The sequence below is a fragment of the Patella vulgata genome, chromosome 7, assembly GCF_932274485.2.
Source record: "Patella vulgata chromosome 7, xgPatVulg1.2, whole genome shotgun sequence".
Lineage (NCBI taxonomy): Eukaryota > Metazoa > Mollusca > Gastropoda > Patellidae > Patella > Patella vulgata.
Genome location: NC_065885.2, coordinates 26,650,519 through 26,678,511, shown reverse-complemented (window position 1 = coordinate 26,678,511; position 27,993 = coordinate 26,650,519). Strand labels below are relative to the sequence as shown.

General features: G+C 36.4%; 1 protein-coding gene and 1 long non-coding RNA gene across 2 annotated transcripts; one reads left to right on the top strand and one right to left on the bottom strand.

The window, feature by feature from the left end:
- Positions 1 to 1,503: 1,503 nt before the first annotated feature.
- On the bottom strand, positions 1,504 to 17,898 carry LOC126827763 (uncharacterized). Its single transcript, XR_007682859.2, has 5 exons — positions 17,675 to 17,898; positions 7,960 to 8,194; positions 6,711 to 6,823; positions 6,314 to 6,440; positions 1,504 to 5,521 (listed from the first exon to the last, which is right to left on the bottom strand). It is a non-coding gene; the product is annotated as an uncharacterized LOC126827763 (long non-coding RNA).
- A 4,416-nt stretch (positions 17,899 to 22,314) lies between these two features.
- LOC126827757 (TRPM8 channel-associated factor homolog) lies at positions 22,315 to 24,962 on the top strand. Its single transcript, XM_050557276.2, has one exon. The coding sequence runs from the start codon at positions 22,425 to 22,427 to the stop codon at positions 24,648 to 24,650; it is 2,226 nt and encodes a 741-aa protein (XP_050413233.1). The 5' UTR covers positions 22,315 to 22,424; the 3' UTR covers positions 24,651 to 24,962.
- Positions 24,963 to 27,993: the final 3,031 nt, after the last annotated feature.

Sequence of the window (27,993 nt, the reverse complement as noted above, 5' to 3'; positions counted from 1 at the left end):
TATGTTATCAGTATTTCTTACCATCTATCATCAGTCTATCGTACCATATTTTATCAGCATTTCACACTATCTATCATCGGCCTGTCGTACCATCTGTCACGTCATCAGTATTTCGTACCATCTATCACGTCATCAGTATTTCGTACCATAGAAATATATAAATATATATTTATATATTTCTATGTTTCGTACCATCTGTCACGTCATCAGTATTTCGTACCATCTATTACCAGTGTGTCGTACCATATGTTATCAGTATTGTGAACCCAGGGGTTAGTGGAGTATAATGGAATGAGACCACTGGGGATACCGAGGATGGGTTGAACTCATCGCCAGGACTATACTTGGGTAATTAAGAGACAAATGGTTTCATGTGCGAGGGAGAAACGAAACGCGGCGTGTGATTTTATTGCCACCAGAATTTTAAACCGGGATGTTTTGTAGCCGCCAGTCTAATATCCAGAAAGATAAAGGAATTTCTTAAAACTAACCATTTGAATATGCATACAGGAGCACAGAAAAGATATACTCATCCTCTCTCACACACCAAAAATGCATTTTCCGCGTTCTTATCTTCCCTTGAACCTAAACAGTAGACACAACAAGCTATATCGTTCACACGCATCTCAAAAGTTGTTACATGTAACACGGACATAAGCAGATCGACGTGTAAGAAAATCTTTCTGTGAGAATAGACTCGCGCGTGGTTGTGTGAAATCAGTAGAAACCAATCTAAACTTTAAATAGCCATAACTAGAGTCGGAACAATCTGATTAAAATACAGATCTATATTTCGTTTCGTTTTTTTTATATACTTTCGATGGCCTACACTACATGAAGATCTGACAGATTATAGTGGGAGTTCAGGTCAGGGGTCAAACGAGCGCCTTTTGGCCCTATGACGTCAGATATCGATTAATCAATCAGCGTTGACATTTCTAGTGGTTTACCCACAGTTCCGTGCGTAAAAGGCCAAGAACTCGCCGTAACAGACCGTTTCATTGGTTAATCCCTCACATCATCCATAACACGTCAATGATAACAACGCTTCCAGATCCTAGTGTAGTAAAGACAAGTAAAACGAAATTTGAACTATAAAAATGAAACGAAATAGGATCTGTGTTTTAATTAGATTGGAGTCGGGATTGATTGAAATAATTTGTGGACAAAATTTCTTTTTTTAATAAAATAAGCTTGGATTTTGCATGGTTTAAACACCATACTTGATCATTATTTTCTGGCAATTCTGAGTCTGATACTTACCCAAACATAAACATTGCGCCCACAAATAATAAAACAAAGAAACATTTCTTATAAATTTTACATAGAAATATTTTATTTGATATAAAAATAATAGCAAATCCTTTATCCCCAAAGTATTGTGATAAGGCCACATTGTACAGAAGCTAATCTAGACTATTGATCGAAAGCTTCATCAAACCATCCTTGATTTCAAACTTTTTTCAGAAAAAAGCTCTACCTTTCTTGTTGAAGTTCTATCTAATTGATCAAGACCGATTCCAACACCCCTTTCTGTTATGATTTCAACGACTTACCAACTAATTTTATTCCGATACACCGAGTTCAGGGAATAGTCTTATTCTATCTATCTATTTTAAAAGAAGTAAAATCCCACCATGCAACATAGTAAAAAACATTTAGAAATATTAAACTTAATACAATATCATTTGATATTTAACTGTTAATGATTATTATTTTCTCAAAATTGTAGTTGTATCATTTTTTTTTTAAAATGAAACTGAAGACGTGATAAAACCATGAGTTTTTATTTATTTTCTCAAGATCTGTGGAAATTAAATTATATAAAGTTAATTAATGTAAAACCTTATCATGCAACTGAAGACATACTTCATGCAGTTTAATCTACTGTATTCCTAAGCGAACATAATTTCATTTTGTTTTACCTGTATTTTGTTCCAAGAGAAGTTAGAAGTTCGTTTCTGCTGTAAAATTACTTTGAAAAAGAAAAATCTGATAACAAAAAATACTTATTTTCTGTCAACCAATTCCATGGTCTAAAGATCTAACATTCCAGATTGTAATTCCATACTTACCATATATGTCTAAATAATCAAAAATATATAATACCTAAAACGAAATTGAAGACGTTAGAAATCTAAAGAATAAATATGTAGTAGAAATTTTTTTTAAACTAATAATTGCACTAAGAGTACAATCAATGTTTAAAGGAGCTAGGGATTTAGATGCAATTTCATTCAAATATCCAACATATAGTTACGTTAAGCGTTTTATGATCCAATTCAATGTCTAAACAAACTGAAAGCCAGTCAGGGATGGAGTGATAAAGCCTTCCAGGAACTGTAAGGGTGTGGCCTTATCCGAGCATGCACTGCAAAAATAATCTGTACATTTATGGCAGAAACCACGGATATTTTTCTTCTTCCCATTATGTAATAATTGAGAACAATTATATACGTCAAATACGAATATAATTCATACTTGTGTCAATACATTATATTATATATTGGAATACGTTTTTTGCGCTTTTGAAAGGCACATACCATTCCAAAATCAGCGAGCATTACCAATTTTCATGCCAAAAATATCAGTGGTTTAAACTGTAAAAGTACGGACAATTTTCACAGTGTTTTATAATAATGACCTGCTCACAATAAGCTATGTATAACATACATAGATTGCAATTATTCAAAAATATACAAAATTATACAACGTACAAAAAATATATGAAACATATGAAAAATTGAAAACATTCACAAACACACATACTATTTCACAATATTTACAATATATATATATATTTTTTACAACAAAATATGTTTATTTACGTAAACTTATCGGCCTTAATTACTTTATAATTTTACCTCAACCTTGATGATGACATAAATATAATTCTTTTATCAGAAAAAAAGCATGCATTCATTCTTTAAAGAAAAGAAGCTATTTTTGATATTGGGACATATCATTAGAATATGCAAATTAGATGACAAAAATTAACTAAAATAAAATATAGACCACAATAACTCTGGCGAAGGGTCGTGACGTCCAAACTGGTTCCGTTCTTGGTCAACATATCCCGAAACTTCAAATGCCAAAATCCAGATAGGCCAACCCTATCTGAAACATCACCGATCGTATCAACATCAACACGAGGACAAAAGACTGTGTTAGAACTGTCACCAATATTTTGGCCCTTACCAATGCCATAAGAACAAATTAAAAAGGAAATCACGTGACCAATTCTTACTTACTTACCAATTACTTACAAAATATTTTCACCAAATCTTGAACAAGATATTCTCCCCAAGAGCAAAACGTCCTTTTGTTTAAAGAAGTAAAAATGCAATCTACAGTTAGAAGCTCTAGTTGCCTTCTAGAAGCTTTAAAGAAGTATCTTTCAAAACTTTGTAAAATCTACTAGTAATTAATACTACTAAAATGCAGAAGAAAACAATTTCAATGCGTGCGAACTGATCTCTGAAGAGAAGCGTTTACTATGGTGGCTCTATAGGGGCATTCTTTGACAGTCTCCTTGAGGTAAGTATTGCCCAAAACGCAATAGCTAAAAGGCGAATAACTGAATGAACATATACCTGTAAGTACATTACATACTCTGTAAAAAATGTAGGAGTTAATTGAAAAGTGTGTTGAACTAAACACAATCAACTAATAAGAAAAACACACAACTTACGTCAGTAAGTAAGGGTATACCTTTTCGGTCCTGTACTTCTTAAGCGTGCATTGTAAAACAACAGATAAAATAATTTAAGACCATACCTTCGGCTACAGAATGTTTAAAACCACATCATTTTGAATGGAAACCGCTAAACAGCATCATTTCAAATGGAAGTATAATCTCTTAAACAGCATCACTTTGAATGAAAAATCTCTTAAACGTACCTTTTGAAAAATATGACACCAATACTTAACCTATGATGGGGTTACCCACAAGTGTTTATAAACTGTGTTAGATGAATTAGAGCATACAAACTAACTATTTCTATTTCAAAAACTACCGCGAAAAATATCATCTATTATCAATCAGAAACTGGGGTGCTTTTAGAATTCATTCTAAGGCAGAATCCATGACTAATTTACTGTGGTGAATGATAGAACATGGAACAGCCTACAATAATGTTCATGGCATAAACGCCGATGAAGAGTCCAGTTTACCGCCTTCTGGTTACTTTTGATGGCATAATTCTGAACAATTCCAACATTCACCACTGTTAATAAATTGTGCATTTCTGATGATAGTGCCTATTGAAGACCATTACCTTTCTAATCCCTTGTTCTAACATCTACTTTATTGAACCGATCAAAATAATACTAGTGAGTTAATATTCTGTTAGGGAATGTAGTTTCTCCAATATACATGCATTTGAATCCACTGAATCTTCATTTTCTCCAAAAAATCGATGCCAATTGTGCATCATAATAATTAGTAATTATTTATTTATTTTGCAATTTTAAGGCTGTTAGCCGTAATTTATTTTCTGCAAAACTGGAAAAGTGTCATATTGGACAAACTACAGACGGTTAATGCAATAAATAAGTTGTATGTATTCAGACACAAACAATTAATTCAGAAAGCCTAGACTAAGATTTGAAAAATATTTTTATAAAACCTGAAAGTACTTATCAATTTCCTGGTAGGCCATAAAGTCCTAAAATACCCTCATACTTACAAAATGTAAAAAAAAAGAATTAAAAATTTCGCTGAATGAGATCTGTGCATTAACAGCATGACAAAAAGCAAAACAAAAGAGAGGGGGGGGGGAGAAAAGACTAAAAAATACATACAAATTACACTCAAAGTAGCAGTGACTTATTATGCTAAGATAAAAATTGATCTCTTTGCCAGCAATTGAGCTATAAGGGTGCTTAAACAATCACTTAATTAAAAGCCAAGGGTGCAGTTTTCAAACAGGTATTTTTATGCAAATTATGTACAATAAATGAGAAAATGTTTACATACCTAGCTTAATTGTAGCATGTACCCTGACAATCTATTGTCATATTGCACCAATTGTTTGTTTTTTAATGAGATTACGGTATAAAATATAAAACAAACCTATTTGTAGGTAACAAGAACATTTTATGTTCTCGTTTAGATATATCTGTGTCCTTTATATGTCTATATACATTGTTTGTTTATATTTACAATTATATACTTTTTAAGTATCTGTCAAAATATGTCTATAATTTATTATAAATACATATCTGGTGGTTGGTGGTTATTATTTAATGTACTTGTTATTATACCTCGACCTGAGGTTTCGAACAAATGATCGTTTTTAAAACTATCATAAGAGACGTTATTTTGCGGGTAATCTCCCGCTAAATGGGGAGGAAGGTTGTTCGGATGGTGATACACAAAACTGCCCGCTATTATTGATGGTTCGTAACGACTCTCATCTTCGATTTCCACACTAAAAAGGCCATTATCACTGGACTGATCGTTAAAGTATGGCAAATGTGGATGACGATGATGACTGGAATGTGAAGACGAAGGGTATGCCTGAAACGATGACAATTAATGTTGTTGGTTAATTGGTATCAGTTGATTTCTATTCAAATAAATCAGATATAAACTTATTTTATACACTATAAATCCACGTACACTTGGTCACAGTCACATATGTTTTCATCATACAGACGAACCCGCCTGTTCTTAAGCCAAGTTCAGACTCCAGGTAAATTATTAACATGTTGGACTCTAATGCTCTAGTATATCGGGGTTCTGTTTTAAATTACTGTCATTTTGGTCTCCACTGCTCTAGTTTGTCGGGGATTTAGTTAAATCACTGTCATGTTGGGCTCTACTGCTCTAGTTAAATCACTGTCATGTTGGGCTCTACTGCTCTAGTTAAATCACTGTCATGTTGGGCTCTACTGCTCTAGTTAAATCACTGTCATGTTGAGCTCTACTGCTCTAGTTAAATCACTGTCATGTTGGAGTCTCTTGTTCTAGTTTGTCGGCGTCCTGTGTTAAATCACTATCATGTTGGACCCCGATGCCCTAGATCTTGGGATATATTGTTATATTACTGTCATGCTGTACTTGAGTGCTCTAGCTTGATATGCGATATTTGAATGTGGGGGGGGGGGGGGGGTATGTTCTGTATTCATCATGTTAACCTCTAGTGTGGTCGGGTTGGCGTATTCCGATTATGTTTGACTCTGGTGCTTTATTTTTAATGCTCTGTTTTTGTCCGAAGCTATTGTTATATTACTAACACATAACACGCGGTTTATCTTGTCTTTAAAATTCACCATAAAAATAAAAAACTTAATATTGAAATAGACTTACATCACTAAGGTTCTCAAATACTCGGTAGGCTTTCTCATACACTCCAAAATCATAAGCTAAAACTGGGTCACTGAATACTGGAACAAGACGTCGTTTGGCAATATGACGCATATGGTTCTTAGGATATCTGAAACAAAAATTAACCGAATCAGTATAATATACACCGAAAGTAATTAGTTTTTGACATTAATAAAATGTTACATATTCTGTAGTTTTGATATATATTCTGATTTTAATGCATAATTATTTTTATTCGAATATTGTATATTGATCCTTTTTAGAACTCAAGATTGCATTATATATTGGTTTTTTTATATTATTTAATTATTTTATTTTATATTTATATTTTTTTTTGCGGGGGAGGGGTGGTGGAGGGGGCGGGGGTCTTGGAGCTTACCTTTTATTACTTTGACATTTTCGAACACCGGCAAATACTATAATGATTATTGAGAAGAATGATAAAATTCCTAGTGTTGCGCCGATAATTAATTCTGTAGGAAATTTCCCATCCTGAAAAATAAATGTTCGATTGAAAAGAGTGGGAAGGTATGTTTTCCAATTAGTTTTATTTATTTTACTGACAGAACTGACCATTGATGTTGCCTCTTCCAGTATTTTATTTGTGGGTGTATGTAGATTCAATCTAATAAGCTAGGTTCTGCCCAATGTACTTGTTCCATCACAGGTCGCCAGAATAAGCAACTGGTTATGATCAAATGATCAACGCCCGTAACAAAATTTGACCAAACATTGATAGTCATGGTTATTGGGCGTAACGCGTGACATTCAGTTGGTCGTAGTAATTGTCGCACACTACAATTGAAAGGTGGGTGGAAACTTAATTAATAGATCCAATTATTTTCCGTCTACCAGATTTTCAGATTTATGTAATGACAAGACAGGGTTGACAATAGAAAGTGCCTTGGGTTCGTGCTTCTACTATTGGTTCCCACATTGAATACCGTCACGATCAAAGAGGCTTTCAGTTGACAAGGCCGGTGGAAGCAATTCATGATTGGGAGAAGGTGGGGGGGGGGGCTACCATCCTAGGACTTTAGGCGAGGGCCCCTGAAGCTTCTGCGGGTCTAGATCGGCGGAGATGCTTTCTGGGTGATTTCTGGCTAACTGGCTAACAGAATTATTCAGTTTTCTAAATCCCTTACCACGAAAACGCAGTAGATGGTGGTTTCCTTTGATGCTGAACTGAACAAATATATGCATAATACATGTAATACCAAAGTTGTGGACCACTAGAGGTCACAATTTTTATCCGATTTTGATGAAACTTACAATGTATGTTTATAACCCCAAGAGCATGTAATGGTTGTGGACCGTCTAGAGACAACAATTTTCATCTGATTTGGATGAACCTTAAAACAAGTGTCACTAATTTCTTGGATGAGTTCACATTTGGTGCGCATCAGTCCCCTGTCGTTTATGTAAAATGTCCAATGAATAAAGTTTATAGACCTTCCTGGGGCGATACATTTGTTTGTCCAGTCCCCCCTCCCCTCCCACACACTCTCCGCCGAGCCTGGTTTAAGAATACAACAAGCTATAATGTAGTGAATAGATTAATGGCAGCATATTCCTGTAATTGCACACAACCCGTTAAGGCATTTACTAATAACCTATTAAGGACTTACCGTATGGGAAGATGGTTCATTATTCGGGCATACAACTGGTGGCGGACAAAGATGATCTTTTTCATTACCATAACATAACGTGTGATTCAGTAGTAGATCGTTGCCTTGACAACGCCATTTTATCAAATATTCGCCATTATTGTCACACTTATAGAAAGCCTCACAGCCTTGACGTGATCTATCTGACGACTCGTGAGGCGGACAGGGTAACGCCCTTCTCCAACACATAGTGTCTCTGCAAAAAACAATAACGACAATTAGACAGTGAATTAACAAGAGATACTCTTCGGGTTATGTAAGTAGGCCTATACAGTTAAAACTAGATCATTAGTCGATCAATTAAACATCCTGTGCGTTTGGATAACAGTATAAACCGCCATCAAATGTTCATAAATTATTACGATAAAAGACAGTTGTTCATCAATTTATATTCACGAATGCACACAGGATAGACTAAGTCGAGTATGTAGCCTACCTGCGATCGAATAAAATAATAAGAAAAGGGTGCTATTATACGGGACCATTTTGTAAAATGAGCAAAAACGTGTTTATTAGTCACGTTATGTGGTGCATGCAAGGTCGGATTATAAACCCGGAGAGATTTTGGTGCCCCTATATGTAATTCAAAATATAAACAATAATAAAGTACAACAACCGCCAAGAGTTTTTCTGGGATATTATACACGTCATTATTAATTGCGACAAAACAATATGAAAGACAAAAACAACGAAAAACTAACTGAAAGTTCTTAATTTTTAAATTAAATATTTTGAATTTGGCATCAAACAAAGCAGACATTCTGTTGTGCCCCCATTACCATGAGCCCCTAACCACGGTTTATTTGCTTAATGGTTAATCCATCCCTGTGTGCATGTGGTCGTTGGTGCAGCAGGCATGTGCCGGATTTCTACTGACATCAAAGGAATGAAATATCATATTATTATCATATGTAACTAAACTGCCTTGATAGATCCTGGCGGTCGAATAAAATCCGCCCTTAATAAAACAAAATATATTTTAATCCAACGAAAAATCGTTCGGTTGAACATGAATCATTCGATTGCAATGAGAATCGCGTTTCACTCTTTCCAATGAGTTTTTTGACCCGTCCTGTGATAAAGCCCCATTTTGTTCAATTCATTGAAAAGGGATAAACTGCATCTGACGATACGCTCATAATATTACCGGTATGCATCTGACTTCTTGGATTCTATTCAAATTCAACAAAAATCCAAATCCTATTGTAAACAGTCAATAAAGGATACACCTTATTATCCACTTGGATATAACTTCGCAATGTTTTATTCGGTTTCCATTTCTAAAATCAAATTGTTAAAGAGTTTTAAAATCGCCTATATAAACGTTACCGGGAAAAAAGAGGCTTTTTTAAGCAGAGTTTTTAATGTCTGGTTGTGTTTCAAAATTTTGCAAGAATTATTGCTGACCTTAAACCAAATTCTATTCTTGTTTTAAGTTTCAGACCCACTTTGGTCACGTCGAAATAACATTACTGGTAGCCGACTTATTTTCAATACATAGAAGTCCGTATAACTGGATATAAAATATAACACAGTATTTTCCACGCCCCCAGTAATTCGGCCCTCAGTTTCTCCGATAAACCTATGTCTTTTGTAATAGAGACCAATGGGATGTTTCTTATAAACATTGTATACCCGATAAACATTAGCGCAGCTATAAAAATAAGTTCACGAAGATTATATGTGGACTATCTAGCTCTGGGAAGTTACTGGCGCCCAAACTACTCGAATGAGGATATTGAACACCTAATAAAGTGAATGATAAATTCCAAAAATTCCTTAGTTGCCATCAAGATACTGTTAGTAAATATAAAACATATTATGTCTCCTATCATCATAGATCTGAATCTATAACACCAATAAATTTGGGTTTACTTAAAGTGTAGTGTTATTATGTAGTATATTGCCAGCATTTGAACACGGGAGAGATTCTACTGTGTCATGGTATTTTTATGCGTTTTTGCAAATAAACTATTTAACGGTAATATACCCTCCTCCCCAATCCCCACAAACACACATGGTTTCTTTCTTATTGTGTAAGTATTAATGTATAGTGTCAGGACTTGAGCGTAGTAGAGAGTCTACTGTGTCATGATCTATTTTAATGAAAATATACCCGCCCCACACACACACACACATCCCCACACGCACACACAGTCAGTTATATGGTAGCTGTTAGCGGCCATTCAAATGAATCTAAATCGTCGCCTTGTCGGCGGGTTGATTTTGTCGACTTGTCGACTTATAGCCTTCGACTTATTCACAACCCGAAAAGCCGATGAAATACAATTATTTCGACTTGTCGTGCGGCGACTTGTCACCTCGGAAGTTAATCTGTGCGCATGCAAGTTATCCAATCAGCAAATGCGCAAGCTCGAGTTTGGCTTCCGAGGCGACAAGTCGCCGCACGACAAGTCGAAATAATTGTATTTTGTCGACTTGTCGACTTGTCGAGTTGTGAATAAGTCGAAGGCGACAAATCGACAAGTCGACAAAATCAACCCGCCGACACGACAAAATAACCCGACGATCGTCGCCTTCATTTTGTCGTGTCGGCGGGTTAATTTCGTCGACTTGTCGCCTTCTTCATAAGGCGACGATTTAGATGGCCGCTAACAGCCACCATACATTTACTATGAAGAAATCTAAACCTGTAATACTAATATAATATTCTAATCATTATTTCAACGAAGTTTAATTAAAATGAAAATAGGACGTGGCGTAGGCAAATCATCAAGTTAATGGTTGTGACGTTAGCGGCATGTTTACTTCATTTCAGTTCGATCGATGTTCTTAATTTGTTATTCAAAAAGAACAATAATTTGTGTTTAGGTTCGTGCCATAACTGAACTATTTTTTTCATTTTCACATTGTGGACCTATGCTACATAAATATTTTTAGACGTGCTTCCCCTGGAATAACTTGACATGGAGGAATAAAATTGCCATATAATCAATCCAAAAAAATCATTACAGTTGAATGCTCTGTTGACATCCACGTCGTCAACACGCCTTAAACAATGAACCCCCACTTTCATTTCAAACATTTGAAACTTCGAGACAGATCTTTGTTTTGTCTGCAAACGTCGGTTTTTCAATAGACGACATAAGCAGAAAACTGCCAATTTCCGTTGTGTTGTTTTAAAAAAATACAAAAACTATGTTTCGACCTTATTTTATTGCATTTTATAAAACTTTTTTCGTTCTAGTAATTGGGCACTTCTGTGCACATTCAAAGCCTCTCCCTTACCTTTTTGTACTAAAATTTCGTAATCCGAGTTGTACAATAAGTCTTTTGATAAGTAGTTTCAATTTGTGCATCGTAATTAAACTCGCGACCCCAAGCTGTCTTTTCGACGAAGATCTAAAAATCTCTGAATTTTCTTGAACAAGACAGTTTTCGGGGTTTAGTTGCATTTTCTTCCAACTCGGGCATTTTCTAATCAGCCTCGTGTTAGCACAAAGTTTAGTATAGAATTACTTAAAACATTCCCATAAAGTCTTGTATATTTCTATTTGGCTTTGCTTTGTTCGTTTGGGAGAATTGTTGTAAGACTTAGCTCCTTTTATCGCCTTTGTTTATTTAGTTTTAACTACAATTTACTTAGCCTGCCAATGTTCAGCAAATGGGGGAAATGATATTTAGCTAATTCTAACTAGTCACATACCGCGTCAAATTTACAAATAATAATGTATGGCTAGACCATAAAAACGAATGTGTTTAAACCCATAATAAACCATTCATGAAGCAAATAAATTTACTAAATCCTGAAGTGTAAAGAAAAAAAATCATAAATAGTATTTGTAGTCAAACCGTTCAATCACATCTATAAATTTCCAATTTTAGAAATTGTGGATTATTAAAATACGTGTAGTAACAGAAATATAAATCTCAAACCAAATTATTCTACAAAATCAACTTGAAAATAACTTTTTGACAAGAAATGTCATACTTTTATTGTCACAGTAGTGTGAAATAGTCAGTTAACATATAATTTCACAAAATTAAAATGTCTTCCTTTCTCATATTTTTTAGTAGGCCTACTAGGCCTTATACGGGGCGGGGGGGGGGATACAACCAAGGAGTTGGCTCCGGGAATCACTGATCAGATATATGTTTCAAGATGTCCTTTAGAAAATTATTTCCTGTGTTCATTCTCTTATGTGTTTTATTTTTCTCTTTTTCTACAGCAGGTTACATGAAGTGTTGGGGGAATTGTGAATCATGAGGCCAACTTTATCTTGAATAGCTGCGTGATTGGAAATCTTAATGTGATATGCGTTTTAAACAGATCGCTAGCTAATTTTAACCGTTTAATTGGTTAGGCGGGGGATTATCTTAACACATGAAAAGGGAGAACCATGAGTCTGTGAAATGAAATTAAATCGGGTTGAACGTCCTACTTTTCGACACCAATCAGTCTAAGGAAGATAGACCTACTCGTATTTTGAATTCCAACGTAAAACGTTATTTTATGTGTACGCCGACGTGTAAACGGGGCCCCTTTTTTTTTACCTAGACAAGACTATGTTTTGTCAGGCCCCCAATCCTGCACCACTGACGAGGTAAACGACGCTAGAAAATCCCAAAGCCCTTGACGATTTAAAGCAACAATTGGTTGAATTGTGGCTTAGGACACAAGAATGTTCGAATTGTTAATTTCGAGCACTTTTAAAACTTTTAGACGCGATAGTCCTTGATTGGCGTTTTAAAACTTAGCGTCCAACGGTCCAAAGTAGAAAGTTTGTGAACGAAATACAGAACAGAATTTGGTTAGATTGTTCATTAGGACACAAGGAAGAACCACGTCAATATCGGATGTTAAAATCCGAACCCGTTTTCCATTGATATTCTTCCCTTTAGTTTCACGAAGTTATCTTTCGGTTTCCATTTTAGCGTTTAGAGACAGGACTGTTTTCTTTATGAAAATTAGATGACATTGCTATTAAGAGTTAGTCTGTGCGATAAGATCCCGTCTATGTTTTACATTAAGAGTTTATCGAGACATGTCTAAATAAAATAGAATTTGCGTTCTCGAAGAAAAACATGTTTCACAATAAACGAAGCGACAAATGCTGTTATAAAATCTTATATTTAGGTTTGTATATGCCCACAGATATTCAGTATGCCATAACATTCCGTTCCAGTGTTACCCCCCTTTGCCGAAAACCTTCTGACGCGATAGAGGCTACAGTTTTTAACGCATTCATTTCAAATTTGGCGCGGAGAATTGAGATAAGGAGAGGATTATCAAAATTTGGGCGTATCTTGCATTACATCTACTTGTTGAAAAATATTATTATCACCGTATGTTACTCGCCCCACGTGATAAATATGTATTTTTCAGTCAACAAATCGAGAAACGTATAGTTACCGCCATGTTGGCTTGTTGTAAAGATGACACTATGTTGCCCAAACCTTTCTAATGTGGTTGATAATCTTAGGATTTCATTCAGATGTGTCGAAGATTTTAAAAAATGTCCGTCGGTGTGATCTGATCTCTCTAAGGTGTTCATTTTTCGCCGCAAAATATGGTCCATTTGTCTTTCCTATTGCTTTACAGAGCTCGCAGAATGAATATCACATATAACAAGGGGACTTGTTTCACTCGGATATTCAAAATGTAAAGTCAATGAACCGTATGTTCATTAATTTAGAATCGTACTGATATGTAGATTCTAATTTGTTTTAAAAAATCTTGGGCTATACTCAATCTCTTGGCGATTCACATTCTCAGTGGCTAGCGGTGTGATTTGCGGCGACGCCCAAATCAGATGCATTAGCCACGACAGACCACAGGCGACAAGCGTACTAATTAGGTACAATTCACTTCAGACACCTAGGGTTAGACTTAAAAGAAAAGCCTTAAAATGGAGACAGTTGCACGGCTAGATGATCATGTAAAGATGACTTATACGTACAGAGTTATGTTGATTTTTCCAAACGGCTGAAATTTTCAGACAAGGCAAATAGGCTATTCCTTGCACTCCATAGATTTCAAATTTTACATACCTTTTCAAACAATTATTAGGATTTTTCTGCTAGTCATAAAGAACAACCCCATCGAAATTCAAATTGACGCATAGAGGTATAGGCCCTGGCATCAAAACCCTATATGCGCAGTTTCATCAAAACCTCGAAAATTCTCTGCATATTCCAATTTTTTATTATTTTACAAACCTGTTGGGATTATTCGGCTAATCATAAGAAACAACCCCATCAAAACTATATATGCGCAGTTTGTCATCAAAACCTCGAAAATTCTCTGCATATTCCAATTTTTTATTATTTTAAAACCTGTTGGGATTATTCGGTTAATCATAAGAAACAACTCCATTGAAATTCAAAGTCATGCACCGATTTTACCTATGTTTATTTTCCCCGTCACCAAAAATTTCATTAAAACCTCGTAAACCTCTCCATAGATGTTAATTTTACAAGTTCGTTCAAATGTTTTGAGATACTTCCGCTAGTCATAAGGATGAATTCCTTGAAATTCAAAGTCGCTCATCGATTTTACACAGAGTTATTGCCCCTTTTCACTGAAAACCTTGTGAGAAATTTACAAAGGCCGTTGAGATTTACTTTTCAAACTTGCTGAAATAAGACATTATCGAAGTCGTTAGTGTGATCGAAACCGGGTTAACGCTCTACACACTACAATTTTTAAGCTAGAGTTATTCTGTACAATTAAACATACATTATACAAGAGCGAAATCTGCCAATTTCAGGTATTTCTTTAGGTCTAAATTATTAATTAGACATTAATTAACTTATCCAGACCATAATCAACACCTGATGTCATCGTTAGTCTGCGATATTTAACGGAGAGAAATATTTTTTTGAAAAATAATTAAACGTTAAAATGAATAATTGAGACTTTGTTTTTTGTCGTAGCGACTTTAGTAATGATGATCGCGGCTAGCCTAAAATTCAAAAGCCAATATCTCGGTTCAGAGTGGCGCAATTTGACTGAAATTTTCAGCACAATTCTGTTTACGTTATTTACTTTTTAACTATTATAGCGAGAACTTAACTCTTTATCTAATCGCCCATAATGACCCTTTAATGGTGGCGACTCTTCCTAGACTGGCAACGCTATATTTACATTAAATGTTAAACATCCAAATTTTCTAAATATATTGATATGTCAAATAAAGAAGGTCTCTCAACATAAATATTGTATTGAATTATGAGGAAGCAACATATTCTTTTTATCTAGGGCAGGGTAACACGACAACCAGAAATTTAATGCACCATTGTTCCTGACTAACGAGTAAAGAAAAATTTTATACATCGACATTTTCATGATAACGTATTATGTTGTTGCCTGTCATAATTTTTATCCAAGTTTGTTGAAACATATATATTTTTATTACACAAAAATCGCAAAAACATATGTTAAGGATCAAAAGAATTTGGTGCGCATCCGACCGCAGCTTCCTGGGTTTGTGGGCTCTCTAATGTGATGAATTAGGAACTTGCGAGAATTAAAGCTATCGATTCTCATCGTTCACGGTATAAACTTCTGAGACCCCCTGTTCTGAAAACGCGATAGAGGCTACAGTTTTTAACGGATTTCATGTTTTATGTGAAGCATTGGGGTCATAAGCGGACAAACCCTATCAATATTCAATATGGTGAGAAGCATTGGTGGGGGGGGGGGCGTTTCGTTCCAGCAGACTTATGCCTCCTTAGTCGAAACCCTTGTGAACGCGACAGAGGCTATAGTTTTTGACAAATTTATTTGAGAAGAACTCAATCGATATTTAGCTTTTCACAACATTCTCTTCCCAAGTTACCCTTTTTTTGGCGAAAATCCTGTGAAAGCGATAGAGACTACAGTTTATGACGGATTTATTTCAAAGTTGGTGTGAAGCATTGGGGTCATAGGATGACGAACCTTATCGATATTCAGCGCTCCGTAACCTTCCGTCTCAGAGATGCCCCCCCCACCTTCCCAAAACCTTGTGAACGCGATAGATGCTATAGTTTTTAACGAGAATTTTTTTTTCAAATTTGATGTCCATCATTGAGACAACCAGAGATGGGTCCTATCGATGTTTCCTGTTCTCCACACACCTCTTGGATAATGTGGGCATACGTTGCATGGCAACCGCTTGTTTGGTTTGTTTTTTCCATAAACAACCCTGGGGTTGTTTGTTTAGTAGTGTCAAATATGTGACAGACCACTGTTAGTTTGTAAAACAAAATGGTTTTGGACGCCATTCTCTGTGGCAAAAGTAGACTTAACAAACATTCTTCTTGTCCATATTACCAGTTTTCGTCCGCTTTTCGCCCTATTAAGATTTATTGCATGATTAGTTGTCCAATTTTCTCTTACAAATTGGAGGTTCGTGGCATTTTCCCTAAATAACGAGTTTCTTTAACTATCTTTTGTGAAATGCACTGATAAAAATAAACTAGGAGCCAATATCTGCAGTACTGATAGTTTAATTTCCATACTATTCTACTTACATCTTCATTTTCTTGGGGTCGCGTGCATAAAATGACTTGAAACCAAATGTCAATTAAGTAAACGGCATTCGTTTTGTTTTGAAGAAGCTTTTTGCCAGTAAAGTGTAGGGCATCATCCGACAGACTAGTTGTTCGACTGGATAGTTAGGTAAATATTAGAGTGAGTCGATGGTTTACTTAGTAACTTTTGAATTGGTTTCTACTCTAAAAATAACATTAGATTTACGTAATACTCCCATGTTACATGGTTGGGCGAGCCAAACTTACGTCAAAAAGTGCGAACAAATGTACTGAATCAATTAGAAGTCACCTCGATGTCTCACTATTGGGCACAACGACGGGAATATCTCGATTAGTAAATGGGATAACGATCGTGTCTAGGTTTCAGATCTAAACTGTGGAGACAAAAATACTAGCGTTCTCAATATTTTTAATGGTATTAATATCTTACCGGACAAGAGTTCTCGATCCGAATTACAAATATTGGTGGAAAAATTAACTTCGACATATTATATACACGGATACATTTCCTTGGTCTTAAAATAGTCATTTAATTACAGACTGTGGCAACGGAAAGATCCAGCAATATATCTCTGATGTCAACGTAGATTTCGACGTAGCCTTACACGAAACCTGATGTTAATGTAGATCTCTAGAAGCTAGGACCAGAATAATTTACACTTGCACAATTACCAGGGCATCTTTTGAGCAAGAATACTACTCAAGTTTATTTTATATGCAATCCCCATGAATTATCAACTATCATTTCTTTACCCATCTCTAATAGAACCTTAATGTTAACTATCATTATTTTACCCTTCTTAATGGAACTTTCATATTTTAATGATTATTATTTTTACCAACCTTAATAGAACCTTAATTTGAACTATCATCAGTCGTACCCACCTTAATAGAACCTTAATTTGAACTATCATCAGTCGTGCCCACCTTCATAGAACCTTAATTTGAACTATCATTATTTTTGCCCATTTTAATAGAACCTTAATTCAAAGGTTCTTGAGGATTGCAAAAATATGTATTACCAATGGACACGTAATAAATCACGTTATATCAATACTAAGATATATATTAACTGATTATTAAATGAGTCTAGTTTGAATAATGGAATACTGGTTGGTAAATGATACCTTGCAAAATTGTATCTAATATCAGGAATCCTTATTGCTTTTCAGCTTACCTTTTTGTGATGCTTAAATGATCCGTGCTGATTTTTAGCTAGGAACTCTATACAAAATCCAAGTATATGTTCAAAACATTGGTTAAAATAATCCCGTGTTACGTTATCCAACAAAGTTTGTTGCTGAGCTCTTTCTCGTCCACGGTTCAACTATATTTCTCCTCACTTTGACATCAATTGACAAGAAAAGAATTTCAACAACCATCCAGCCTCATGGTTCGATATCGAGGCGGGTACTAAATATAGACGTAGTGTCAATCTGTTCTCTAATACATTTGGTAAACACGCCCCTTGACATAAGCACGTACGTCATCTTTTTCTTGCTCAATGACTATCTCAGAAAGAGTAACGAGATGGTTTGGGCGACTAAGAAAAGGATAGGCCTATTCAAAGAGCATTTCATGGCGATTTCATAACCAATATTCACAGTGTAATACAAGTAACCATGGCCTTCGAAAGCGCAGGTGGATCCCTGGGCAAAAAGAAATATAATGTAATTTTTAGTTCTCGTTGTTATGCTTCACAATGGGAAAGACGAACGTTTTGGTTATTAAATTAATTTATATTTTCCGCTCTTGCCACTGGATCCATGTTAGGTTATTTGTTTTATCCCTTCTTGCCACGGGACCCCTGTTATTAGATTCATTTATTTTATCCCGTCTTACCACGGGACCCCTGTTATTAGATTCATTTATTTTATCCCGTCTTGCCACGGGACCCCTGTTATTTGCTTAATTTATTTTATACGCTCTTGCCACGGGACCCCTGTTTTCGAAAAACTGTCATTCAAACTATCGTGCAAAAATATTAAAATTGCGAAAATGGCATATCATTCAAAAATATTATAAAAAGACACTCTTGACACTCTATGGCCTATTGAAAGACCTAACACCAATCAATATTACAATAGAGGATTGGCTGAAGGGTAACACGTAGTCAAATAATGAGTTCTATCATTATAAGAGACTATTCAGAAAATCTTAACATAGGATGGTCTATGAAACAGTTTACAGTTGTGTTTTTATCTGAAATATTAACGCATAGCTTCAGAAACGAGCTGATAATAGTCGCACCATGGAACCAGAATCCAAGGAGGTAATATTGAACATGTACGAAAATTTAAACAAGATCATCTGAAACTTTATATTATTTGATTTAGTTTTTATGCGCCCACATTTTCTTGTTCACGTATATTGTCGTCGCTCCTGTCCGCTCGGACGTCCGTTCACATTTTGTTTGTGGACACTCTACAGGTCACACTTTTTATCCGATTTTGACGAAACTTAAAATACATCTATATAGGTTTATATCGCACATATCTCGGTTCCTTTCGATATTGGCATGTATCGGACCGTAACTTCATGGATTATTGCCCCTGGTTGTACGGAAAATCACGCTTTTAGCTTGTGGACACTCTAAAGGTCACAATTTTATCCGATTTTGAGGAAACTTTAAACGTAGGTTTATAACCCTGCGATCTCGGTTCCTTTCGATATTCGCGCATATCGGACCGTAGCTTCATGCGACATATGGTCCCTAATTGTACGAAAATTCGCGTTTTTAGCTAAAGGTCAGAATTTTTATCCGATTTCCAAAACTGTTCAAACCTATCCCCGAAACTGCCCGACAAAATGGCCGCCCCTCGTACGCAAATATTTTAAAAGTATGTAATACCAACTGTGGCCCCTCTAGGGGTCACAAATTTTATCCGATTTTAATGAGACTTACAATATATATTTATATCCCAAGGATTTTGGTTCATTTCGATATAAGAGGATATCGGATGGTAGCTCTCTGGGTTATGGCCCCTGAATGTACGAAAAATCGCGTTTTTAGCTTATTCTCTGGCCATCTCTTGCAAAATGTGGGTGCATCTTTAATGGCAACCGCTTATTTATATTTCCAATCAGAATTGATGACATCGTGGGAAGTACAATGACATAAACTTATATTCCGATTAGAAGTGCTATGTTTGCTATATAGCATAACAAAGTATCACGTCTTCAGAATAAAATGCCAATGGTAACAGCAAGAGCAATCACTGGTGTTTTACTTTTTCTTTTCATAAACCTAGTTGCCCAAACGTGAACAAGCATTCCAATCACACCTCCGTTTCTCGGTCATGTGATCTCTTGTCATTGCCCTGACTGGTCAAAAGTGTTTGTTTCATTCGTGCGGTGTTTGTAGGAGACTTCTGTCATCATCTACAAAATTTGATGGCAAACAGTCAAGAATTGTTACAAACCCTAACCAGCCATGGAACAAATAATCTTAAATGTTTGAGTGACAGTGTAGTTGTTATACATATTTAATCTTCCGTAACCTTTAATGTCACTCTACACTCTTTAATTTGTACACACACTGAACTACGTGACGAATTTATATTAAAAGTTAGGGGATATGAGAGTAATAGAACAAATAGTAAATGAAATGAAATGGGGTTAAAACCTTTCTGCTTCGACTGGGCTAATAAATACAGAAATGAAATGAAATGGGGTTTAACGTCCTACTGTTCTGCTGCTAACCTGGGCTAATGTAGACGGGCATACACCATAGAGTGTGCTATGAAGGAAATTTTGCCCGGGCAGCGGCGCTACAGCCTACCTTTATATCGAATTCCAACTGCCAAGGGATCTTTTACGTGCACGCCGATGTGTACACGGGACCTCGGTTTTTCGTCCCATCCGAACGACTAGACAGCTGTCCTTGTCAGGCCCTCTATCCTCCTGCATCACTGACAAGGGGAAACCACGCCGGAAAATCTGAATGAACTTTCTCGGCCAATGCAGGGATCGAACACCCGACCTCCAGGCTAGCGAGCCAGCGTCTTACCCTCTTACCCACGTGATCCCCTAATAAATACAGACATACGCCACGACATTCGCCATGCAGTGTGCTATGTGGGAAATTGTGCCCGAACAGTGACGCTACGGTCTGCTTTTATTTCGAATTCTGTCAAGGATTCTTCTACATTTACACCAAGACACAAAACTTCGGCTTTCCGTCCCGGCCATTGGAACGACTAGATACTATTCCCGTCTTTAGCTTGAGGTTCCCCTAGAGGTCACAATTTTTATCCGATTTTGAGGAAACTTAAAATGTAGGTTTATAACCCCACGATCTCGGTTTCTGTCGATATTCGCGCATATCGAACCATAGCTTCATGCGACAGATGGCTACTAATTGTACGAAAATTCGCGTTTTAGCTTGTAGTCCCGCTAAAAGTCAAAATTTTTATCCGATTTCCAAAACTGTTTAAACCTATCCCCGTTACACCCTAATGACGGTTGAGTTCGAGTTTCGTGAAAATCGGACCGAAACTGCCCGACAAAATGGCCACCCATCGTACGCAAATATTGTAAAAGTATGTGATAGTACCAAGGCTGTGGACCCTCTAGGTGTCACAAATTTTATCCGATTTTAATGAAACTTACAATATATATTTATATCCCAAGGATCTTGGTTCCTTTTGATTTTAGCGCATATGGGATGGTAACATTTTGGATTATAGCCCCTGAATGTACGAAAATTCGCGTTTTTACTTGTGGACCGTATAGAGGTCACAATTTTTATCCGCTTTTAAAAAAGGTTAAAAGATATCACAGTAATTACATCATAATGATGATTGAGTTCGAATATTGGTCTGTAACTTCCCGGATTATGGCCCCTGATTGTACGAAAAATATCGTGATTTTAGTCACAACTATTATTCAGTTTTAAAAACCGTTTAAATATATCACCAAATAGTGCAGTAAAAGTATGGTATATCAAGGTTGAGGTCACAATTTTGATCTGATTTTGGTGAAACTTTAAATTTATTTTTATATCACAATGATCTTGGATCCTTTCGATATTTGCGCATATCGGTCTGTAAAGGTATGTAATACCAAGGTTGTGGACCCCCTAGAAGTCACAATTTTAATCTCGGTTCCTTTTGATATTTGTGCATTTCGGACCATATCTTCCTGGATTATGACCCTAGATTATTTTTTAGCTCGTTCTCTGTCCATCTTGTGTTGCAAAATGTGGGCGTATCTTGCATGGTAACCGCTTGTATTTTTCCATGAATATAATTTTTACTGTTGGAAAGCATGTTTGAACTTTGATGTGTATTGTATTGTGGTTTGTTTTTCTGTGATTTGGAGGGAGGGTCGATGGGGGTGGATAGACTCAAGAATAACCCTGGCGGAACACGCTCTAGCTCCACCACTGCATGGTGTTCCGAATCATAGAAAGTCTGAAGTAAGACATTAGTAGAAAGTTGACATCCTTCTAAAATAAACAACTTTCGGGGGTTTACCTTTAGTGAAATATAATAAATTTTATTAAATATCAACAATGTTAAAATAATTATATCGGCGATGACTTATATAAAGAGCCTTAAGGTGTTGGCATTATTTCCATTTCATGCCGCTTAACAGATATCCTTATTGTGTTTCAAATGCATTATATTTAAAACTAATAGTCTATATTGCCGTCTTAAGAAATGGAGAATCGAACCTCGTCTATTTAGTCAAGTACATGGAAGTGTATTGTATTATTGTCGATAAGATAAACGTGTTGCAGAGTAACAGCTGCAATGGTCTATTTAAATCTATTTACCGCCGTAGAAAATTACAAATTGGTATTTTCTTCTACTATCAGGTTGGTGTATACATCATTTCATATATACCAATGTCTATCATACAGCTGAGTTATTTCTGGAAGGTTCAATTTGTGTATTAATTGTGAAAACTGGTATAATTTTAGAATGGGTGATGTGAAAGATGCAATGGGTGATCAATGGCGTGCTGATTTATTGAAAGATGTGAGAACTCTTCCTAATATTGGAGCTGTTCCTGGTACATTGGTCGTGTTTGGAGAACTAGCTAGACCCATCCTTCTGAATCCACAGCAAAAGAGCGTCTGGGTTGCTGCCGGTGAATTGGGAGATGGTCGAATAGTCGTAATAGGTCATGTGCATTACATTCATAAGCTTAAAAGTAAAAATAGTAACAAACACCTAGATATAGTCAAATTCCATGAGAATATAAAACTATGGTTGACAAAGTTTACAGGAGTGAATAATAGCGAAATAAAACTGTTGACAAGTCTTACGGTTGAAACACTGAGCAGTACACGGATAATTATAGTGACAGGGAGTAAAAATCCGGATATTCCTGACGAAATGGTATACCAGTTTGTAGAAAGTGGTGGTGCTTTGCTTCATTCGATTTGTCCATGGGGGTGGTTGCAAGTTCACCCTGGGCTGACTCTTCAAGATGTTCCCCTGTATAGTATTTTGGAAGAAGTGGGCATTCTTTATCAAGATGGATACTTTCGTTGTCCAGAAAATGGGATGCAGATTGCATCTTGTGTGGCTTCGGAATCTTACCACATGAAGCACGCTCTTGAGAATATGCATCTAGATAAGTGTTGCCGAACTTTGTCCCAGATAAATGAGGTTCCATTAAAATCCTTGCATGCTTTAGTAGGAACATGTGGTCAGCTGTTGCGCAATATGATAGCTGAGAATGGCAAAGACAATGTACCCACTGAAAGAACTCCGATTTCGTCAACAGTTGGCAAGTCAACGATTTACGTGCATGAAGTACTCAACAAAACTGGAAATGGACCGCCACAAATGCCAGGATTTGACAACTTTCCAGGAGATTTTGCTTTTGATCCGCCCAGAGTTAATACGGAAATTATTATAGAATCTATGATTGACGCCTGTCACCCTACAGGTTTTTATGTACGTGCCGGAGAAGACATTTCTATCGAAGTTCTAAACGACCAGTCAATGGATACAGGTTGGGAAATTCAAGTAGGTTCTCATACTGACCGTCTTCATACTTCGTTATCAATGAAACGTTGGCCTATAATAACAGAAAGATTTAAAATAACGGTCAGAGAAACCAAGATAAGGACTCCGTTTGGAGGGTTACTCTATGTCCGCAGTCCGCGTTGTAAAGGTCGGTTAGTTCTTCATGTTAGGAATGTTGTAGAAGCGCCGTATTTTGACCTTACAAGACTAGAAACAACCAATAATTGGCACGAGAATAGACAAGCACCAGGCCTGTGGGCTGATATTTGTGGGAAACATATTGTACTCACTTTGCCCTCAAGCAGCATTCGGAATATCGAGGATCCAAGTCCCGCCTTGGAAACACTGGACCTAGTTGTGCGTGCACATCATCATTTGCGTGGTAGTGACCCGAATACAATACACAGAGAATGGATTGTAACAGATATTCAACCGGCTGGCGGACATATGCATTCTGGATACCCTATTGTTACTCATTTAGATTTAGCACAGCCGGACAACGTCGCCTTTTTACTCAACAGTGAACAGTTACTTGAAAAGGGTAACTGGAGCCTGTTTCATGAGCTAGGACACAACATGCAGCGACCTGTTTGGACATTCTCGGGAACCACAGAAGTTACTTGTAATATATTCACCCTACACGCTATTGATGTCATTTCTAAAAGACAGATATGGCTACATCCATGGTTGAAGTCAAAAGTAGAAAAAGCTCAAAAGCATATAAAACACTCGTGTGAATATACAAAATGGCAGTCCGATCCTGGTATAGGACTTTTTATCTACGCACAAATAATTCATCAGTTTGGTTGGTCTGTTTTTAAAAAGACATTCAGACATTACGAAAATAACGATCGACCAGCTCAGTTAAAAACAGATGGTGATAAAGTGGACTGCTGGTTCCAGACGATGACAAAATTTGCCGAGTACAATCTAGCCCCATTAGCAGATCTCTGGAATATTCCACTATCATCAGAATGTAGAGAACAAATGAAAGCGTTCCTGCCATTTTTACCCGAAGACGAAATAACCGAAGCTGCCCCAGAAAAAGTCAAAGCTCTGATGGAAATATATCCTGCTCTTATTCGTAAAATCGTGAAACCCAAAGATGCATTTGAAGAATTAAGATGTTGTCCCAAGAAATGGACTGTTCAATGTAAAATAGTGGCATAAATCTTTGGAACTATTTTCGGGATCATTGCAATTGCTTGATTCTGAATTGAACATTTTATATTTATCGCCAGGGTCTCACTTTTAATTTAAAATGACTAACTTCGTTCTCAAAATAAAAACATTTCTCTGGCCAGGACTGTGACTTTCAACAGTAAAAGATTTCAAATAGTGGTAGTGTTCACCCTCTCGTTCATTTCTCTTTATGCGCATTCGAATCTGACAATCACTTACTTTGTAGCAGACGGCCATTTCACAAACAATACATGCCGGTAGTTCATTATACCTACCATATTCATTAAGATGACTTCTTTCTTTTCCCCTCTTTTGTTTAGTTTTAGGAAGAGGGGTGAGGGCGGGGGGGGGGGGGGGTAACCAGACATTTACCTTGACCTTTCCATCCAGAACAGTTCGAAACACACAATATAGTTTTACTTCACATGCATACAACTGATAAGAAAGAAACGCTTTATTTCAATTCTTATGGCAAGATATCAGTCAAAATTCCTCCACGAACCGATCAGAAATCCAAAGGCAAAGACTCGGTGTTCAACGTAAATCCCCGAACATCTATTTTAAGTTGCCGTGAAACGCCGGGGGTGTTACAGAGAAGAGCTTCTTGTCGCTTACTATAACTGGGGTCTGCTGTCTTATATAATGAATGTAGTAGGAGATGCGTGTCATCAAGTCAGACGCCCTTTTTTCCTTCTGCCTTTTAACTTACCTTGCAGTTCGCGATTCTTTTGAAAGCAATCTCGTTTGCTACTCCAAAGGATTAACACATCCTGTAGTTATTTCAACTCAAGAGCACGAGTGGGCTTAAAGACCCACCGGTTAATTGCATTACGTTCTCAGTATGAATAATGTCTCTATGAGGGGATTCGTAGACGAATGCTCCAACGCGTGCGCTATAAATCATAAGGCCCACCATTGGTTTAAAGCCCACATTTTCATCGAAATATAATTGAACAATATGTTAGTTCCGAAACGTCCTAGTTTGTGTCCAATGGACGTTAAAACTCTAAATCCTGTGAAATTGTCCAAATGTGCACATTTTAGTTACCTGCCGCTGCCCTAGCATATTTTATTTGTGACAATAGTTATTGACTTTCTGTCATGTTGTCTAGGTAACATTTAGTTAACTTACCGTCCACCATTTTGAATACAACAGGTGTTTTTTGTTAGATCTGTAATAGAATTAATGGAAGTCACTTTCAACAATAACATTTAGCATCGATTATAGAGGTATTATCACTTTCACTAGTACATAATATAAAATATGCATTGGATATGGTAATATAATCTAAGCTTATCAGTCAAATGAATGTTACTGGATGTTCATGATAAAATCAGGCCAATTTCAGAATGGATGAGTTACTTTATTTTTTGCAACATGGCGGCTTCCACTAGCCTGACCCATGCGAACTAAAGTACAAAGATTGGAAGGTACGTCATAGTTTGTGCATTGTTTATATTATAAATTTTGTATTGGCCAAATGAATGTGTTGTCTATTTTACCAAATAAATCACAATCAATTCGCTTATTTGTGTGGATTTATTTATAAACTACGACTTCACGAAAGTGCGTCCCATTAATGCGACGCTGCCCACGTTAATTTTCATATTTACTTTTTGTTCATTTAGGGAAATTTTCAACAGATATGTGGGATTTTATTTTGTTTTCACTTAAATTAATTTATGTACTAATTTATTTTCAGATTATTGAAAGTAAACCATGCTATTGACTTGCTCTTAGAAAATGATGGTTATAAAACAGCTGATATTTACATGGAATCACCTGTGGTAAATGGGTTGACTGACTCAGATAGTGGCGATGAAGACTGATTTGGGGCAACAAATAGCAACTCATCTGGGGCACAATTGTCTGCAGAATGTACTGTAACACTAGGGAATCGTGGAGGGGTGGCACTGGGACTACAACAAATGCAATCTCATTAAAACACAGATCCTATTTCGTTTCTTTTTTTATAGTTTAAAATTTCGTTTTACTTGTCTTCGCAACACTAGGATCTGGAAGAGTTGTTATATAACACGCGGGCTAAATCTATTTGTTAAGGCCAGCTCAATTTTTGTCATGGTCGTTGAGATGTAAATAAGGTTAGGGGACGTGATTCTTGGCGAGATTGTAGGTTAGGTTTAAGTCTCCACATAAGCACTGACCTAGGATGATGAAAATGTAGTTCGTGATATTTCCCGGTTTTATAAATATACATACAATAAATTATATTTATATACAAAGGTGATTTCACCGTTTTTTGGTGTTGGTGGCGCTGATGGTCTTCCTTGGATGGTGCTTCACTCGGCAAACCTCGGCAGATTCCGGTACCCTACATCTAACCTCGGCTGTATGATAGTAATTGATATGTACCTACGCCCATACATTTGCGATGCGGCTACCAATTTACTTTAACAGGTAAACGTGCCGCTTTTACAAAAAAGTCCCAAAATGGCGTCTTTTGTCGAGTGTATATAACTAAACGAGCAGAGATATTGTCTCAAGGCTGCTGGTTTGATATAATTCCCTGGTAATTCCCCAAACGCAATGCCAAACTTGGCGTTTGTTGATATAATACACTCTCCACAGAAATCTCCATGGGCGCAGCCATTTTTCATCCGGAACCTTTAAAATAATTCCAATATGGCGGAATTCGTCATACAGCCGAGATTAGATGCGTAGAATCTGTCGAGGTTTGCCGAATGGATGGTGCTTGTGATATTTTGGTATTTTTGTTGCTGAAGAAAAAAAAAAAAATTTGAGACTTTCGGATGAGAGCTACATTAATGTGTTTCCTACTAAGAATTTGATTTTCTAAAAATGTGTTTGTTCCACTATCACAGGGTTAGGGCTAGGGATTCTTGTATCTATTTGATTTTATTTACTAACGGTTAGGGCTAAGGTTTGATATATGGTTGGTTTTGGGTTAGGGTAAGGACTGGTCTTATTTAATCTATTACTGTGCACTAAGATGTCGTTCAGATTTTTATTTTTAGAATATGCAATAATACGTTTCTGTGTAAAGATTTCCGGGTGATTTTCCTGGAGATCAATATGGTGTTTTTGATGATTTTGGACGCACTTGCTGCTGTTGTGCTAAATGGGACTACAAAGCGGGCTATTGCGCTAGCCGTATAAATAGTCAAACCGGGGGGGGGGGGCTGTTGTTTTCAATTTGTCAATCCAGAATTTTTCTCTTGTTAGCCTAAACGTTTAATTTCTTCTGGGGTTTCAAAATCGCTCTTAGTCTTTTCTATTAGTGCATTTTGGGTCTCCCCTATTTATTGTTTGTAACATTGTCTACATGAAATTAGATAAATTATGTTTGAA